General features: G+C 37.8%; 1 protein-coding gene across 1 annotated transcript in view; it reads right to left on the bottom strand.

The window, feature by feature from the left end:
* KLHL20 (kelch like family member 20) overlaps positions 1 to 18,049 on the bottom strand; it is a 66,652-nt gene extending 48,603 nt beyond the window's left edge. The window contains exons 1-2 of the mRNA XM_080823812.1: positions 17,933 to 18,049; positions 16,956 to 17,019 (exon numbers count right to left, since the gene is read on the bottom strand). Coding sequence (XP_080679938.1) covers positions 16,956 to 16,978 — 23 coding nt within the window. The 5' untranslated portion in view covers positions 16,979 to 17,019; positions 17,933 to 18,049. The remainder of the gene's footprint in view (positions 1 to 16,955; positions 17,020 to 17,932) is intronic.
* Positions 18,050 to 19,126: the final 1,077 nt, after the last annotated feature.

Here is a 19,126-nt window from a genome sequence, read left to right as displayed (position 1 = left end):
TTGATCCGAGGACCCTGAGATCATGACCTGAGCCGAAGGCAGAGGCTTAACCCATTGAGCCACCCAGGCGCCCCAAAAACTAGTTGGTTGCTGGGATACTACAGATAATTGCTCATGGCCAGACATAACTGAAGACATTCTTTGATCTGTGAATGAGAGGAAAGCTTAGAATCAAACTTTGTGATACTGAAGAAAACTTAATTATCGATTATATGGATAAATACATGTTAGACCGGGGCGCCTGGGTGGCTCAGTGGGTTAAAGCCTCTGCCTTCGGTTCAGGTCATGATCTCAGGGTCCTCGGATCGAGCCCCGCATCGGGCTCTCTGCTCAGCAGGGAGCCTGCTTCCTCCTCTTTCTCTGCCTGCCTCTCTGCCTGCTTGTGATCTCTGTCTGTCAAATAAATAAATAAAATCTTAAAAAAAAAAAATGTTAGACCAGCTAATAAAAGATTTACATACCTTTAAGGCAATATTTACACTTCTAAAAAGTTACTAAATGAGCCAGTTGTCTTATAAGCAAGGAAATATAGTAAATAACTATGTAATCACATTAGTTTGTAAAAAAAGGAAAGAATCAAACCAAATATTTTAGAAGCCACTAGCAGGGAGAAATGATTTAAAATTCTCTTCTCTGCCTAAGTTTTAGTCAGATGTCTCAAAATATTTTACCATACCTTAAATTAAGATTTCTTTATTCTTCTCCCCAAGTCTAACAGCTCTGACACTTAGGTACTATGGCTACTCTGACATTAGCTAGCATAAAGTCTCAAAGCACACTGTGGAACAGATAGACCTGGGTTGAAATGCTACTGACAATTACTGACAATTACCGGACAAGTTACTTATCCTTCCTAATCCCCAGTTTCTTTAGCTCTAAAATGGGTAAGTATCTACCCCACATGGCAAAGATTAAACGACAGAATGTACATAACTTCCAGCTCAGAGCTTGCTACCTGTTAAGAATTTTAAATTGTAGCTACCCTAGTAATAGAAATATCTATATTCCTTTCAAATAAGGTGGTTATGCTTATCCATATTAGAAATAAAAAAAAAAAATCAAACCTGGGGCGCCTGGGTGGCTCAGTGGGTTAAAGCCGCTGTCTTTGGCTCGGGTCATGATCCCAGCGTCCTGGGATGGAGCCCCGCATCGCGCTCTCTGCTCAGCAGGGAGCCTGCTTCCTCCCTTCTCTCTCTGCCTGCCTCTATGCCTACTTGTGATCTGTCTGTCAAATAAATAAATAAAATCTTTAAAAAAAAAATCAAACCTGAGTTGATATGCTTCAATTAATATTCACATAAATTTTGAATTAATGATAATCCAGCAAGTCTGGACTGAAGTCTATCTTTACTTAGAAATCTTTTCTTCATAGTTTATGAATATTAAAGTGGTAAAGAAGATGAAAGGTAAAACATTTTTTTATTTAGTAGAACTCTTACAAACCTTTGCAAAGATTTTGTTAGACTAATTTGCTGCTAGAGATATTAAATCTGACAATAAGCCTCATTCGTTCAAAAGTACTACATACGTCATGGGCATGTGGGTGGCTCAGTCAGTTAAGCATCTGACTCTCGATTTCTGCTCAGGTCATCATCTCAGGGTTGTGAAATCAAAGCCCCACATTGGACTCTGTGCTGGGCATAGAGCCTGCTTCAAATTCTCTCTCCCCTTTTCCCTCTGCCCCTCCCCCCCAATAAAAGTACTACATATGTCCAATCGTTCCTATCAAATCAGTCAAAATCAATGAAGGTTTAGTATGATTACAAAAGAAATGTATAGGTCCATAAACAGATATTTCTCACTTTACAAATAAACACTTTTCTGAAAGTTTAATTTTATGTCGACTGGAGGTTTGTATTTTTCTTTAGTAGGAGTTCTATAAATGGGGGCTACATTTAGTTGTAAAATCAATTCAGTGTGTCACAAGCAGCACCAAAAAAATGAAACAGAAAAGAAAAAATATTGGCATAAATTCCTTTTAGTTAAATAACTATGTTTCAACTATGTACTCTATACACATTTAAATTCATAGACATTTGTATAATTAGGTTCCTTTGCGGGCTGTATGCTATATCAAAAAAGTTCAAAAGCTACTGACACAGAATTCTGACCTGAGTTTTGAAGTCCTAAGATAAAAGGGCCAAGAGGTACAAGGAGAAGGAAAAGAATAACTGTCATTTTGGGACTGATCTAGGGTTTGCTGTTGCTGCTGTTTTCGGTGGCTTTTGGGTAGGGTGATGGCTGGAGCTTGGGAAGCTACTTTTACACAAAGACTCTGGAAGTCTGTAAGTCGGGCATTTATTATATATTTAAGTATGTGTTACCCTAACGGTGCTACAGGACACACTCTTGGCGAGGCCGTAGTAATTATTTTCCTAAAAAGTGGCAGCCCTGTAAATTTCTCAAATTTGATACACATTGCATCACAGCATCAGGGTATATATGTATTATAACATTTTACATGTTAATGTTTTCCCGAAGTCTTTAAATATGAAAACCACACATTTTCTGTTACCTAGCTTGAAGAATGAAGACTGAGATTTGAAACAGAATAGATCATCAGATCATTTAGAATAATAACCTCCTTTAACAGATGAAGAAACTGATTTGGTTAGGTGACTTGCTAAAATCATGAAGCTTTCCTTTCAGTAGCAGAGCAGGTCTCCTGATGCTTTTGGAGAAACCACAACTATCTCCCAGGGCACTGCGAATATTTAATAACTGGGATTGATGTGAATGCTGGGTTGGGGAAAAAGGGGAACTGTAGAAATATTTAACAATTCAAAATAAGATTCTCAGTTTTTTTCCTTATGGGTATCCAAATTTCTATACAACTTTTTTTTTTTTTTAAAGATTTATTTATTTATTTATTTGACAGAGAGAGAGAGATCACAAATAGGCAGAGATGCAGGCAGAGAGAGAGAGGGAAGCAGGCTCTCCGCTGCGCGAAGAGTCCAATGTGGGGCTCGATCCCAGGACCCTGAGATCATGACCTGAGCCAAAGGCAAAGGCTTAATCCACTGAGCCACCCAGGCGTCCCTATACAACTCTTTTTTAAAAGCCCAGGAAGTTGCAGTAATGCAGATTATTTTGGTCCAGTCATCATAAAGAACTTTACCAGTGAACTATCAGAGGAGTCAACTAACTTGGTAAGAGGCCTACAAAATTAATGTTAAGCATAACAAAATTGAACCTAAGTCTTTTTCGGCTAAAAAATACTGGGATAGTCTAAGAAATTTTCAGAATTATCTTTAAATATTTCTAAACATTTCTTTTTTTTTTTTTTAAGATTTTAGTTATTTATTTGACAGAGATCATAAGCAGGCAGAGAGGCAGGCGGGTGGTGGGGTGGGTGGGGGAGGAGGCTCCCTGCTGAGCAGAAAGCCCGATGCGGGGCTCGATCCCAGGACCTGGGCCGAAGGCAGAGGCTTAACCCACTGAGCCACCCAGGCTCCCCTAAACATTTCTAATAAAATATAGTCAAAGGCTTATTACCTTTTAAAAAGTTATTTCAGATTATATATAATAGAAGCAAAGTTTACACATTACATTCATATTTCAGAAATTCAGGGGTTCACTTGCTAGATAAATGCCACAAACTTAATTGACATGTAAGTGTAAAGAAGATATTTGGATTTTCATAATCATCACACTGTATCTACTGACATGCAGAGAAAAGAGAAAAGAGAAAAGAGAGATCTATGCCCCTCTAAAATGGTACTTATTCTTTTAACAAATATTTACTAATTGCATATAACGTACAAAGCATTTTGGTTGAACTGAGAAAAATTCAAAGGAATATAAAGAGGCAATCAGGGAACCTAACTATTAAGGGGAGATTAATACTGAGGAAAAATACATGAATAACAGGGAGAGGGCAACCAGGATACAAATTATGGTAGAAAGGCAAAAATCAATAAAGTATTTGTTTGTACTTGAAAGATCCTAGATCTAACTGGCATAAGCTACAAGATTACTTCACAGGTATGTATTTTTGTCGTCAAGTAGGAATATTAAATTGGGTTGTTCTGGAACTTAGGTGAAATATCCTATACCCATGGCCCAGATATTTCTGTTTCTGATTTTATATTCACTAAGCAGTTTTCTGATGAATAATTCTTTCAAAGATATTGTTATTTAAAAGTGGGGGGGGTGGATCCAATGTTCTGAACACTGGGTTTTAGGTCAGCCTCATATGAGTCTCACAGACTTAATCATCTATGACTATACCGAGGTAGTCTAATATGTGGCCTGCAAGGGACAGTATCAGTTTACTACCCCTAAGGCTTGTAGCACCGACAAGAACTACAGTAGAATAAAACACCTGTGTTGAAAGAGTCCCCAGGGAAGAGGAGAAGAATAGAAAAGGACATTTGGGGAAAAAGAAACTACATTTACATTACAAAGGCACAGCCTGAAAGCAAACACAGTTGTTCCTTTCCCCAACACCAACCTGTTTTTCCAAAGTACTTATAAATTCAATCTTTCTGTGCTTGGCCTTAGCCCACAGGTGATTCTGTATTCTAGAATATGAAATGTTCATAATTCCTGACATCTGATAGAAACAGCACTGTTTATATTTAACAATTTAAAGGCAGAAAAAAACTGAGCAGTTAAAGAACAATTTTTACCACCCACTAAACAATCAAGGAAGCTTTTAACCACGGTGCTTAAAGATGCCTTGTATGTAGTAGATGCTGAAATACGAAATCACATGCTTAACAATGGTACAATCAAGCTTCTTTAAAAAAGAACCACCATTAAAGACAAGACAAATTAAAAAAATTCCCATTTTAATACTGACACTGCATGTTGAAAACATTTTTGTTGTAACCATAGTCATAACTATGGTTATATACATAACTATGTACATATACATAAAGATGTACTATTAAACTCAGATATAAACAATTTTTTATTTTGCCTATGTACAACATAGAAGCTAATTTCTACATATCTTTTTCATTTAAAAGTATACCATAGCAAAAAAAATTGTGCTATTATTACTGTATTAGTATAGATTCAAAATTTTTAATAATAGCTAATCTGTAAACTCCTATCAAAGGTTTGGTTTGCAAACCTGCAAAAAAATCTCTTAAATGTGGTTATGCCCTAAAGTTCTATCCTCTCTGCTCTCTATACACATTCTTAGGGGAGCTCATCTAATCTCATGGTTCCCATCACCCATATATGAATGGCTAAAAGACCCTTATTTCCTGCCTGGATAAATTCTCAGTCTGGATCCATATAAATGTCTCTTATCACATAAATTAAATGGATCTCAATGATCTATCTAAAATTGATTCCTTGATTCTCTACCTTATCCAACATGTCTCTCTTCTAGCCTTCCCCAGAATAAAAAGCAGTTTCATTCTTCCAGTTGCTTAGGCCAAAATTCTTGTAGCCCCTTCCCTTCCGCACACCCTCAAACTTAATCCATCAGCAAATCCTGTCATTCTACCTTCATATAATATCTAGATTCCAACTATTTCTCTACCTCTTTCCCAGCCCCACCCTAATTCAGGCTATTTTCACTCTGTTTTTTATATTACATTAGTCTCATAAAAGGTCTTCCTGGTCTACTTTTACCAATTTATACTCTCTTCTTTAAACAACCTAAGTGATCCTTTAGAGAAGTCAGATTATGGGGTACCTGGGTGGCTCAGTTAATTAGGCGTCAGACTCTTGGTTTCAGCTCAGGTCACAATCTCAGGGTCATGGGACCCTGCCCTGGACTGGGACCCATGCTCACTGAAGAGTCTGCTTAACACTCTTTTCTCCTCCCTCTCCCTCTTCCTCTCCCCTGCCCTTTCCCTCCCTTTGTGCACACTCTCTCTAATAAACAAATAAAATCTTAAAAAAAAAAAAAAAGTCAGGTTACACCACTCCTCTGCTCCAAATGCTTTAAACACTCATAGTAAAAAACAAAGCATATAAGGCTTACCATCATCTACAGGACTCTTCCCCTGGCTAGCTCTCTGAATTTATCTCCTACTGGTTTCCTCTTACCCATTGTTTTCTAGTCACACAGACTTCCTTGCTTTTTTCTGGGACATGCCAAGACTTGGCTTGCTTCAGAGCCCTGCTGCCTCCTCCTGAAAGGTTCTTCCCTCAAATGACTATGGAGCTCACTCCCACATTTCTTTCAGAGCTCTGCTCAAATGTCAACTTATCAACAGACCACTGGAGGGACCAGTGGCAGGCCACCCTCAGATGGGCCACTTAGGCATGAACATTATTTTGAGTTAAAAGCAATCCAAACCCAGCAGACTCAGAAAAAGCTCTTTACCTCCCCCTCAACTGCCTGCTTTTCCAGAAAGAGAGCTATTAACAAAGATTTCTCTTTACCTAATAAACTTATCTACATAAAGAGGCCACCTTTGTTTTCCAGACATCTTTCCCTTCTGCTAGTGGTCTTTCTCCCCTTTGTATCCCGACCCTATCCCTCTCCTTAGGTCATGGAAGTATCTCATTGCCCGACTATCTTTGGAATTTCCATTTCTGTGTGGATTCCCCCTAAGTAGTCTATTAAATTTGACTTTCTACTGTTAATCTGTTTTATTGTTAATTTGATTCTAAATCCAGCTAGAAGGACCTTAAAGGGAAGAAGAAATTCCTCCTCTCCAACATGTTATATGAAATAGCTTCTCTTAATCCCTACCACTCTATACACTTTGTCTAATTTTTCTTCATAAATATATTACCTATTGACATAATATGTTGGTTTTCTCCCCCAAATAGAATGTAAGGTCCATGAGAACAAGGCCCTTATGGTTTTGTTCTTGCTCACTGCTATACCCCAATACCTGGACCTAGTGTTCATTAAATTATTGTTAAATGAATTCAGCTTTTCTTCCTGCCAAAATAAACTATACTCCCCGAAGTCTTATCTAATTCTCTTAAAACCAGCTTTGTAGCCAGGCAAACTTGTAGCCAGGTTCAAACTTTACCTCCATCATTTATTAGGTATAATCTCGGGCAAATTACTTAACTTCTCTAATCCTCAAGTTCATTATTTGTAATGTAGGGATAATTACACTTACCTTACAAGGAGTGACAGTGTTAGGATTTTTCTGAATGTAGGTCCTTTGACTTCAAAGTCAGTGCTTTATTATCCCAAACTGTCTTGGGCAACTGGATTGAGTATTTGAAATAGAAATGACTCTGGCAATCTGATTTATGTGGTTGTTATTCTTAGACGGAAGAAAAAAAGCAAGCATACTGCCACATGGTTGGACCATGTTGCCCTTCCAGAAGAATGAGAAGAAATGAGAAGAAGGATCACTGGCAGGCTGAGATTTTAAGGAATACCTTATCTTAAATGTCCTGAGAAGTAGTATTTAATTCTAGCAATTTAATTCTAGAAGCCATATTTAATTCTATACACTAACTTATTTCTCCAATAGTTCTGCTACTTGTTTTTGTAAATGTGTACTTTAAAAACTGAAGTATACATCCTCCATTATTCTCATTACATCAAAAGGATTCTAACTGCATAAAAGTGGGGATTTTTGTACATTTTTCTGGGCACCTTCCAAAGGGAAGTTATAATAAGGGTCCTAGAAATAGACTGTGTTCACACCTTGTCACATCTATATTCACAACTTCTTTGTTTGGCGTCTGAGGAAATAAATACTCTAAAGACCTGGGGGGCAGGATGGTAAATTGAGGTGTGAACTGCTCCCCAGGACAGAACCCTATGAAAGGTTTTAATTAAACCTTGAGGCAGCAAGCTTTATTGTCCAAGTAAAAATTTATCTGGAAAAACTAGATCTCAAATTATTTGGTTTTTCAATCTGTAGCTTTCTATCCTAATATTGAACTAATGATATTACAGACAAAAAGAAACTGGACCCCAAAAAACATTTTTATTAGCTTTATTTGCAAGATTAATCTACATGTATTTTAAGGTTGAAGGAGGTAAGTGAAAGGATTACTCTGGACCCTATCCACAGTTAACAAACTAGGGAGACCAAAGAGAGCTGTTGCCTTCTCTCACAAAATGACTGTCAGTTCCAGGAAAGAATCAGTCTTTCTAAAACCAAAGGGTATAAGATCTGCTAATAATAACCCTAGTAGATTTTTATTCTTTTAGTACTTTAGTTCTTTAGTTCTTTAGTACTTTTAGTACTTTTAGTACATCAGTACTTTTAGTACTGATGAAAAGCATAACTTCAAGATAAATTCTATAAATATATTTTACCATCAACTCTCTCAAACTTGAAAGATAACCTTGATTTTGTTCCTAGCCATGTGCTTCAGAGGAAGATGACCATATCCCTAGCTTTTAAGGAGAAATCCTGAATTCTCTCAAATCAATTAGCTGATGGCATGCTCTTAACTCAGCTCGTCCTCAAACTACAAGAACAGACTTATATTCCATGATTTAGGGAGTTTCTTCTGCAGGGCATTAACAAGGAAGAACGTAGCATTCTTCATTGGTAGGTGGTAGTGGGATGGAAGAACAATTTTGGGTTAGGATGAAGCTGCTATTATAATAGCTACACTGGAGAGACAGAACTTGGGTCCAAGATGCTATTATCAGGCCACCGGCTAACACCAAACTTGGAACGCACCCTACCTCTGGCCTACTTGGTATGTAAATAAAAGGTTTCCATGTTGATTAAACTAGTCTGAGTCAGGACTTTCAGTCCAAAACATTTTGATACCAAAAACATGGTATTTAAAATGAAAAACAGTAAAATCAGCCAAATATTCTAAATATACTAACCAACTTGAATATAGAAATTTCCTCTTGCTTTGACTGGTCAAATACTCTTGTATCTAAAGGGTCTTCTTTCATTATTATCAGATTTTCTAAACATAATATTGACAAGATTTAAAATTATGGCTTGAATTTGTGGCTTTTCTTTCAATGAAGTGAAAATGTGAGAAAATACTGTTATTCGCTGATAGCCCAATTCCTATTAGGAATGTTATTATTAGGCTGTTATATGATTATATAGTTATATATTAATTATATATTAGGCTGTTATATTAACTTTTCAAATATTATATCTCTCTGAAACCAGATTAACAGGGGTGTTTGATTAAAAAATGCAGGCTTCTGAGGTCTTAGAGAATCAGAATCTTTGGTTTTATGACTCTAGGATCTGCATTTAACAAATAGGTAATTTTAACACACATTAAAATTTGACTCATAATAGGCTAATAAAATTTGACTAATAAAATAAAGTCTCTTTTTCAGTAGAAGTCAATTTTACAAAAAAAAATATTGACCTAAGTTGAGGGGAAATAACAGAGTGGAGAAATCAATCATTCAAAATGCAGGTATAAAGGCAAACAAAAAAGTAAAAGTATCATTACCAAACATATAAAGTCAAATAAAACAAGAAGGATTCACATTTACCAAAATGTCAATAAATCTAATAAAATTGTGTAAGGCAGGCATCGGATATCATGGAATCAGTTTAAGAAACTATAATTACATTTTAATCTCTACATATGGTGAGAAGAAAAAAACTGTTTTGAAAATTCTCAATTATTTTTCTTTTATATTCTGGGAAAAAGAACAACATTTATTTCCCAGACAGATGGTGCTTTTGAGAAAACAAGTATTTAGGCCTTTTAATTATAAAAGGCAAGGTGAGGGCCCCTTGGAATGATAAAGACCATCAGAAGGAGTTGCCTGCTGGTTCTGGATTGTTTTGTTTTGAGATTGAAATTGAAATTGAATTTGAGTATCATTAGGAGGGCTTGTATTCTTAGTTCACCACAGTCCCCACCACAATTGGTCTTGTGAAGCTGTACCCCACATTTATACGAACTACCCAAAGATACAAACTTTTGTTTTTTAACCTCTTCTAGAGACACCAGGATTATAACAAAGAGACTAAACTACTCAGTATAATAAAGTAACAGTAATTTAGAAATAAGAAAGAAAGAAGGGAAAGGAAAGGGGGCCTGTTAAAATGGTGTCAGGTTATGATCTAAGGAGGGACAACCAGTAAGAAAATGATGTGTGGCCAAAAAACTTCATTATCCCTGAACTTTCAGTAAAAACCTGAGGTATTCAATGGCAGTGGTCACTGAAGGTAAAGAGACAGTGAGTATGGAATATTTCTAGAATAAAGCTTGCCTGTGAAAAGAGACATCGAATACAATGTCAGTTCAAAGTTAAGGAAGACTGGAAAATGATATATACTGATGTGAAGAATGAGAAGGAGGGAGAAATTTAAAAATATGAAAGGGAAAGAATAAATGATGAAGCGAGATCCTTGAAGAGTGGGAGTGCATAGAACCAAAATACAGAGGAATGACTCTTAGACAAAAGGTAGAAGGGCTTACATAAGAGATCAGAGGAAGGGAGTGGGGCGGGAAAGTAAGGTGGAAATGATACATTTATTTTGTGGTAAGGAGGCATCAGGATTTTGGAAAAGTTCAAACCTGATGGCCCCTATTTTTTCCGTGAAGCTGCTGCCAGTGAGAGGAGCAGTGGCAGGATCACGAGAGAAAGGGTGAAGATGTGACACAGCTGTTGTGGGGAATGAATAAGCATTACGCAGGCACCTTCAGAAGTACTGCTGGAGAACAATGTTGGCTATAATAATATTACAGACTCTGATTAGAGTAGCCCGAATATCCCATGGCAGGTTTCATCCAGCAGTAATCAATAGTTCAAATCAGGGAATATAAATGCTTGCATTAACCAAGAGTTGGGAAATGCCACAGAAATGCCACAATCTAGGAAGTTGAGTGATGGTTGGAAAATGGTTGAAATGGTTGCAGAAGTGAACTGTGTGAAAACAGAAGGGCCAAAGGCATGTTGATTGTGACTACATCGAAGAACTGATGGGATCGGTATTCTAGAGGTTATGCTTAGGAAAAAAGTTATGAGGATTTCTGATTTCTGAGAGAGAGTTGTTCTCAGTGAGAGTAGGAATGAATTGCTGAAGTAAATGAAGTATCTAGTAAATGAAGGTCAAAGTCACAACAGTTTAGGAAGTCAAGGAAATGTAGGCTAGGTAAAAGGATGGGTAATTTCCATGAAAATTGATACCTCCTAAAATAATAGTGAGAATAACCAAATCAAGTGCAGGAAGGAAGCATAAACCAAAGAACAAATCAGATATCTTAAATATACTTCATGTTCACCAAAGGAATGTTACAAATTTTGGCACCTCCCTAAGTAAATAACATTTCCACCCACCCAAAATGTGTAAGTCACCTTCGAATTTCAGGACTATCATGTCACACATTCTTTAAACCGTCTTCTATTCCAAAGGTAATAGTCTTAATTGAGGAAAGAGCCATCTTCTATAAGTGGCTAATATAATTTGAAGTCAAACACAATAAAAAGTTTAGAAAACATAGGCTCTGCTTCTCAAGCATTCATGATCAAGTTCTATCTTCTAGTCCAAAAACCTACAGAATCATTTCTTAGCCTGGAATTGTGTTCCCTACCTAAAGGAACATCTCTCCTTTTATTCTTCGAAAGTTTTAATTCGGAAATTAACAGACTTCTCTTAAAAAAAAAAAAATTCAGCTGAACTGACCATCATTTAAAGTCCTAAACACACTTGAACAGAGAAAGCTACACATAGGAGTATATGAATCCTTAAAACAGAAATAACATCCCAAAGTGCCAGCTCTGCTTACTAGAAGGGCACCCACTAGCACTACATTCTATACCTGATTCCAGATGAAGGAGGAAGAGCATGCAAGCAAGCTAGTCTCCCTTTATGATAGGAAAGCAAAAGCCTTCCTAGAATACCTCTTAGCACCTTCTGCTGACATTTTATTGGCAGCATGGTGTTATGCAGCCATCCCCAAATGCAAAGATGATGCTACGAAACATACTAGTTCAATTTCTTGTTTCTACATAATAAAGGAAAGAAGGAAGAGGTGTTCTGCAAGCCAACCTACAGTGCCTGCCACACCAAGGAAGAATCAGATCAAGAAGGTATAGCATATGCAACTGTTTTTAAACCTACATTTTAGACTGACTAAACAGGAAATTCTAAAGATGTGAGATCTCGGGGCACCTGGGTGGCTCAGTGGGTTAAGCGTCTGCCTTTGGCTTAGCTCATGATCTCAGGGTCCCAGGATTGAGCCCCGCATCAGGTTCCCTGCTCAGCAGGGAGTCTGCTTCTGACTCTGACTCTCCCTCTCAAATAAATAAATAAATAAATAAATAAAATCTTAAAAAAAAAAAAAAGATACAAGATCTGAATGGGATTTTCTTTTTTGTCATTTGAGGTTGAACTCAAGGAGAAGCTCATCTAATTTTCACCATGAGTGAAAATTATCAACAAAAACTTTATAGATAGAATGAAATAAAATAAGACCCAAGCAATATTAAGCTTCTTCTGTATTTTAGAATCTTTACTGGCTTTTTTTCTTAGGCCTCACCTTAAACACCAATGGTATTCCCTGAGATTTGGTCCTTGGCATCCTCCTTTTCTGTTTTACTCTCATTCATGCCTACAACTTCAAGAACCTTTTGTGTACTGGTGACATAAAATTTCTTCTTCTTTTTTTTTAAATCTCCAGCTCAAACTGCTCTCTTCTGCCCCAAACCCATATTCCAATTACATACTATTGTTTCCTAGACATAATAATCTTGAAGTGTATGAAAGAGAAACTATTCTTGGCTTACTGAAACCTGTTTGTTCCTCTTCCTATAATTTTTATCTCATCATGGCAGCACTTGGTTCCCCAAGCTGAAATCTTTAGAGTCATTTATAGCATTACCTTTTCATTACTCTATATTCACCAAATCCTTCTGATGTTACTATTAACCAACTCTCAAGTCCACCCTCTTCTCTCAATTCCCACTGCCATAAATCTACTTCCAGTCCTTGTCAGGTTTCATCTAAACTACCACAACTCCTTTAAATTCATTTCTTTGCCATCATTTCTTCCCTCTTCCTAGTTTATGCCCTATCTTCCCAAATTTCAGCCCCAAGAACAAATCTCATCTGTGTAATAATGTACATTGGCTCTTAAATACCTACAGGATAAAGCCAAACTCTTTCCCATGGTTGCAGCCTGATTTTCTATTTTTTTCCCCGTTTCCACTTTTTTGCCCCCACATACTCTACACTCCTGATATACTTACCACTTCATTCATGTCATATACTTGCAGGTCTTGGTGTCTTTTGGGGGGCAGGGCGCACGACTGTTCCTTCTGTTTATGGTGTCTTTAATTAACTTCCTTCTTTAAGTTCTTATCTTTTAAAGTACGTTCTTTACTGGGGTGCCTGGGTGGCTTAGTGGATTAAAGCCTCTGCCTTCGGCTCAGGTCATGATCTCAGGGTTCTAGGATCAAGCCCTGCATCGGGCTTTCTGCTCAGCAGGGAGGTTGCTTCCCTTCCTATCTGCCTGCCTCTCTGCCTACTTGTGATCTATCTCTCTCTCTGTCAAATAAATAAATAAAATCTTTTTTTAAAAAGTACATTCTTTTTTTTTTTTTTTTTTTAAAGATTTTATTTATTTGACACACAGCGATAGCGCGAGACAGAGCACAAGCAGGGGGAGTGGCAAGCAGGCAGAGGGAGAGGGAGAAGCAGGCTCCCCGCTTAGCAAGGAGCCTGATATGGGGCTCGATCCCAGGGCCCTGGAATCATGACCTGAGCGGAAGGCACATGCTTAACCAACTAAGCCACCCAGGTGCCCCAAAAAGTACATTCTTTACTATAAAGCAAATCCTTATCCTTCCTAGAAGATCTAGCTCAAATATCACCATCTTTGTGATGCTCTCATCTCTACAGAGTGGAAGTTCCCTTCTCTATGTCTACATCTCTATTAAAATTCTGTTCATGTTGTATTATGGTGTCTATTTACATGTCTTTCCATCCATTCATCTGTATATATGCACTATCCAGGCATATACCAAGCACTGCATAAATGTTTGGTGAGTAAACTAATTCCTAATAAAACCAGGCTCAGTTTCCTACTTATATAATTAAAGAAAGAGGAAATTACATTGCAAAATGTTTTAATATCTCTAAATGAAATAAATGGTTAGAAGATAGTATCTTGGGAAACAGGCACATTCTTGGTGAGACTATAAATTGGTATAATCTCCCAGGAAGGAAATTTGTCAATATCTACCAAAATTTAAAAACACACATACTTTCTGGGCAGTTCAAAAAAAAAAAAAACAAAACTTTTTGGGCAGTTCTACATCTAAGAATTTATTCTATACATACACATTTGGGGAAAAACCATTGACAAGGATAGTCACTGCAGAACTGGTTGTAACAGCAAAATAACTTAAATGTCTCTAAAAAGGACTGGTTAACTATGGTACCTACAGACAATGAAATACCATTGAACTATTAAGAATATTGTGGATCTATATGTATTTGTGACCATCTACAAAATAATATGGGAAGTGAAAAAAGAAAGATACAGAAGAATGTGCATGATATGCTGACATTAGTGTTTTCACAAAAAGAGAGATATTCTATATCTGATTGTATATGTATTATAATGTCTATGAAAAATGAGTAAGAAACTGTTTATAGTGGTGGCCTATAAAGAGAACTCGGAGCTGGGGTTGGCATTGGGAGACTTATTTTTCACTGAATATCGTACTGTAGCTTTTAAATTTTGTTATCTGTACACATAATGACTAGTTAAATAATTGAATGCAATGAAGCTTTACTAATAAGATGTCAAGCCATTTCACAAAACGTTATATTTAAGCTCAGAATACCTTCAACAATAGTTTTCAATCTTCCTCTTGTTCGTATTTTTTGGCAGGGGGCATTCAGAAGAGAAGTCTGCAGATACTGGGTAGTCATTTAAACTACTATTTGGTAATCATTAGGTGCCAGGGATACAAACATATGGAATACACATGAGACTCAAAGAGCTTATATCCCAGTAGGAAGATGAACAGGTATTCAAATAATCTTAATATACAGTTACTTCTCATTCGAAGCTCCTCCAATAGCAGCTAAGTGTAAAATCAACATTACTTCACAGCCCAGACATTCTGGGCTGCAGCAGCAAAAATAACAGCCCAAGAAGGAAAGGTGTAACGTAAGCAAAAGTAAAATTAAATCAGAGAGCAATGGTAGGCTGGGCTTTGGCCATGTGATGATGATGAGGGAAGACTGTAGCTTAACAGTTAATGCCACCAGAATTCCCCAACTTGATTAAAAAAAAAAAAAGATTTTATTTATTTATTAAAGAGAGAGAGAGAGCGCGTGTGAGCATGAGCTGGAGGAGGGGTAGAGGGAGAGGAAGAAGCAGCTTCCCCGCTGAGCAGGGAGCCCGATGTGCAGCTAGATCCCAGGACCCTGAGATGATGCCCCGAGGAAGATGCTTAACAACTGAGCCACCCAGGCACCCCCCTCAACTTGATTTTGAATAACTGGAAGTATTACATAATAAAACAAAAAAAAAAAGAGTGAGAGTAGTTATGGATGATTAAGTGAATATTTTATATAGAAATTACTGATAAACCAAAAACATTCCCACGCTGTGCCTTCTCTTTTTAAAAAATAAGCTCTTATTTTAGCAATTACATAAGATATGACATTTATGGCAGCTGAGGAAGAGAAGCAATGAGTGGTTTTTGCATCCATGATAAAGGATGAAGTGGTAAGGCATTTAATATATTTTGTTAATTTCTTCATGTACTTTGCAGTCAATTATTACTCCTACTTAGAGTTAGATACAAATAAGATAATGACATTTGTTACATCCATAATGTCTTTTCATCTGGAGATCTCAAAGCATTTGTAAGCAGCCATTAGTTCCCAACACTCTGGTCAGACACATTAGAAAAGTAAATTTGGGCACAGAGAAGGCAAATAGCTCAAGGTTAATCAAAAATTCAATAACAGATTTGGAAAAAGATAGATATTCTGGTTCTTGCTCCTGGTTCTAGGTCATAAGTCATACCCCCATCATGAAATGTTTCTTCTCTTAAAAGGGTCTGCCAGACCTGTTTCTCTTTGATGTTAAATAACAAGTGAATACATTCAGTTCAATAAATGTACAATGAGTTTAAAGAACAAAGAAATAGAACTAGGCTGATTTTGTTTTGATAAGGATTCTAGATCTATTTGTTAGAAAAGATTAAGAAAAAGCATTACTAAATTCTAGGGGTGCCTAGGTGGTTCAGTGGCTTAAGCCTCTGCCTTCGGCTCAGGTCGTAATCTCAGGGTCCTGGGATGGAGCCCTGCATCAGGCTCTCTGCTCAGCAGGGAGCCTGCTTCTCCCTCTCTCTGCCTGCCTCTCTGCCTACTTGTGAGCTCTCTTTCAATCAAATAAATAAATAAAATCTTTTAAAAAAATTATTAAATTCTAGAACTGGGAGGGCTTATAATTTTTTTTTTTACACTCCGTTCTATTTTTTCTATGGGCTAAGTTATTATGGCCAATACCTTTTTTAGTCCCTCAACAATCTTTCCTGCAATGCAGCTATTTTACTTCACAGAACAAATGTATTATTGATCATCAATGAAATAACCAAAACCATAATTAGATATACATAATTAGATATACATAAACATAATTAGATATACATAAACATAATACATAAACACAGTAAATCTTTACTGTGTTACAAATACTTAATATTTTTCTATGGCAACAGAACCTTTTATATTCTATAGGTAATTGAAGACCAATGAACCCGTATAGTATTGTATTATACTTGATGATTATTTATCACCAAAAATTAACATGCAAAAAGGGAAATTTAAATGTTAGTAACTACAAAAAATTCAGAATGTCCTTTAGAAATTTAAGTACTATACTGGATCCCTATTTCAAAAGTGATTAATTCCAAAAAAAAAAAAAAGTGATTAATTCCTGATAATAGTTTTTATTTACTTTCGAACAAGAATCCATTAGTTCCAAGCAGAATCTGGTAAAGTTTGAAAACATCTTTAAAAAAAATTAAATGAAGTCCTCAATTATTACATGCTGAATTTCAATCAGTGAAACCGAAGGTTTTCTTCCTAAAAGCCTACCTGCGCATTGGCTTTCCTTCCATGCACCATGAAAAGTACCCTTCACAACGCTCTAAAGCCGAACCTAAGACAACAGAAAAGCAGTAACTTAAAAAACTATTTCTGATCTTTCCATAACAATCTCTACATAATCATTTCTTTCAATGAAAAAAATTTATATTGTACCACAAGCGTTTATTCATAACATAATCTTTATTTGGTGTCTTTAAGATGACTATCCCTACTCTGGATATGGCTATGGAATGCTAAAACGATTATAAGGGAAGGTGAGGTAAAGTGCGCTATACGGTCCCGATGGCTAGGTTAGTTCTCTCTTCAAGAAGTGCTTTAAGACATTTAACTTTGATCTCACCATCAAGTATGCCTACAGAACATTAACCAGATACCCACAGCCGTACTGACATGATAGATCGGATAGGGCACACGCAGGTTTAACAACGGATCTGAAGCTTTAACTTGTCCCGAAGTGACAGGAGCGGGGGGGTGGGGGGGTATGAGGGGAGTTTGGACATTTGCCTTTAAAAACAACTCCGCTTCCAACTGCGGGGCAGCACGTACATGTCGGAGAAGCTCTGGCTCCAGACTCACATTCTCCTTACAAGCCTTTCCCTCAGTGCCCGAAACAATGTCCAACACCCACTTGGCAAGGTCTCACTAGGTCCCGAGGGTTAAATGGGACGCACAGTACCCATTTCCTTCCCCCGCCCCCTCCGAATTCCAGCCCTTGTCCGGGGAAGCTGTCCAGGGTGAGAACCCCAGCGCCTCCCCGGGCTCCGGGGTAGGGCGGTCAGCCAGCTCGGCTCAGTCTAGTGCCCCGCGAGGCCCAGCCCCAGCGCCCCAAGAGCCCCTTCTCGGCACCGACTGACAGCGGCGGGCAAAGCACGGCCCCCTACCCCACCCGGCAGCTCAGCAACTTAGGACAAGATTTGCAAAGCAAGCCCTGGGCGCTGTCCCCTGCTCTAAGGCAGCTAACTTACCGGCTCTGTCACTTTCTTCTCTGCCGCCGCCCCCTCTCTGCCTGCTGCTCTGCCGCCGCTAGCGCAAGCAGGATGCAGATCCTCGAGCTATTTCCTCCCCACCCCTCTCCTCTCCTCAGCAGCGGAAGTGGTCCTGTTCCTAAGTGGTTCCCTCTGGAACCTCTAAGGCCCCCCAAAGGTTCCGGTGCGGCTCAGGAAGTAGCTGCGCCCTTTGCTGGAGATTCGGATAACCTCGAAGACTGCCTGTCTTCGTATCCAGTTCCTCCTGTTGCAAGGGTGATTACTTTGCGAGTTCACAGGTGATCTGGCAGTATTTGAATACTGAAGCCTCCTCCTTTCTTCTTTGTTTTCCCCAGCAGATGGCCACGAAAAGATGGGTGTAGTCACAAAAAAATATATTTGTAGCTGGTGGGTCTCCTATTGCACAATATAGGCACGACGTTGTCCCCAGTTGTGGACTGAATGATGGGTGCGCGCGTAAGCGGTGTCGACCCTAGTGAGCCCCTACTATGTGCAAGCTGCGGACGATACACAGTCAAATTAGAAATAGACCTGACCTTCTAGATTTCCCACAGTTTAGCTTTCAAGATACCAGGGTTTTATCCACACACTTTACAAAAAACAAACAGATTAACAGGAGCAAAACAAAGTGGTTTGTCCACTTTATCCAGACATTTCAAACACTTCTTCTGTGAACTCATTTTAGCATTAAGGGGAAAAATTCTTTTTCAGTTTGTCCTTTGCCCAATTTTACCAGAGCACACAGCCATCTGATCATTGCTATCCATTTTGAAAATAAGTGATATAATAATATAAGTGAAGGTTGCTGGTTTCCTGATAACTTCAAGGCTTAAGCATGAATTTAATGAGATTTTCTTTAGGTGTTCTTCATTGGGGTTGACATATTTGTCCAGTTGTTTCTGAAAAGGAAAGAATACCTTATGTTAACTAGGTTGTAGTGAGAAATGTATGGCCTTTAGATCCAGACACCTGTAGTTTCAAATCCTAGTCCTCTAACTGGCTTTATCAAAGTTCTTCATCTAAGCATTCGTTTTCTTTGTGTGAAAGAATAATAATACCTTTTTTAAAAAAGTTGTTTTGAGAAGTAAAAATGAAGATCATGTTGTGTGTCTGGCATTTAGTAGGCACTCAACAAAGGTCAGTTTTGTTTCCTCTTCCTATGCCACCTAAATG

Source organism: Martes martes, assembly GCF_963455335.1.
Source record: "Martes martes genome assembly, chromosome: 15".
Taxonomy (NCBI): Eukaryota; Metazoa; Chordata; class Mammalia; order Carnivora; family Mustelidae; genus Martes; species Martes martes.
Note: the sequence above shows the minus strand (reverse complement) of the source record. Positions and strands in the feature narration are given on the sequence as shown.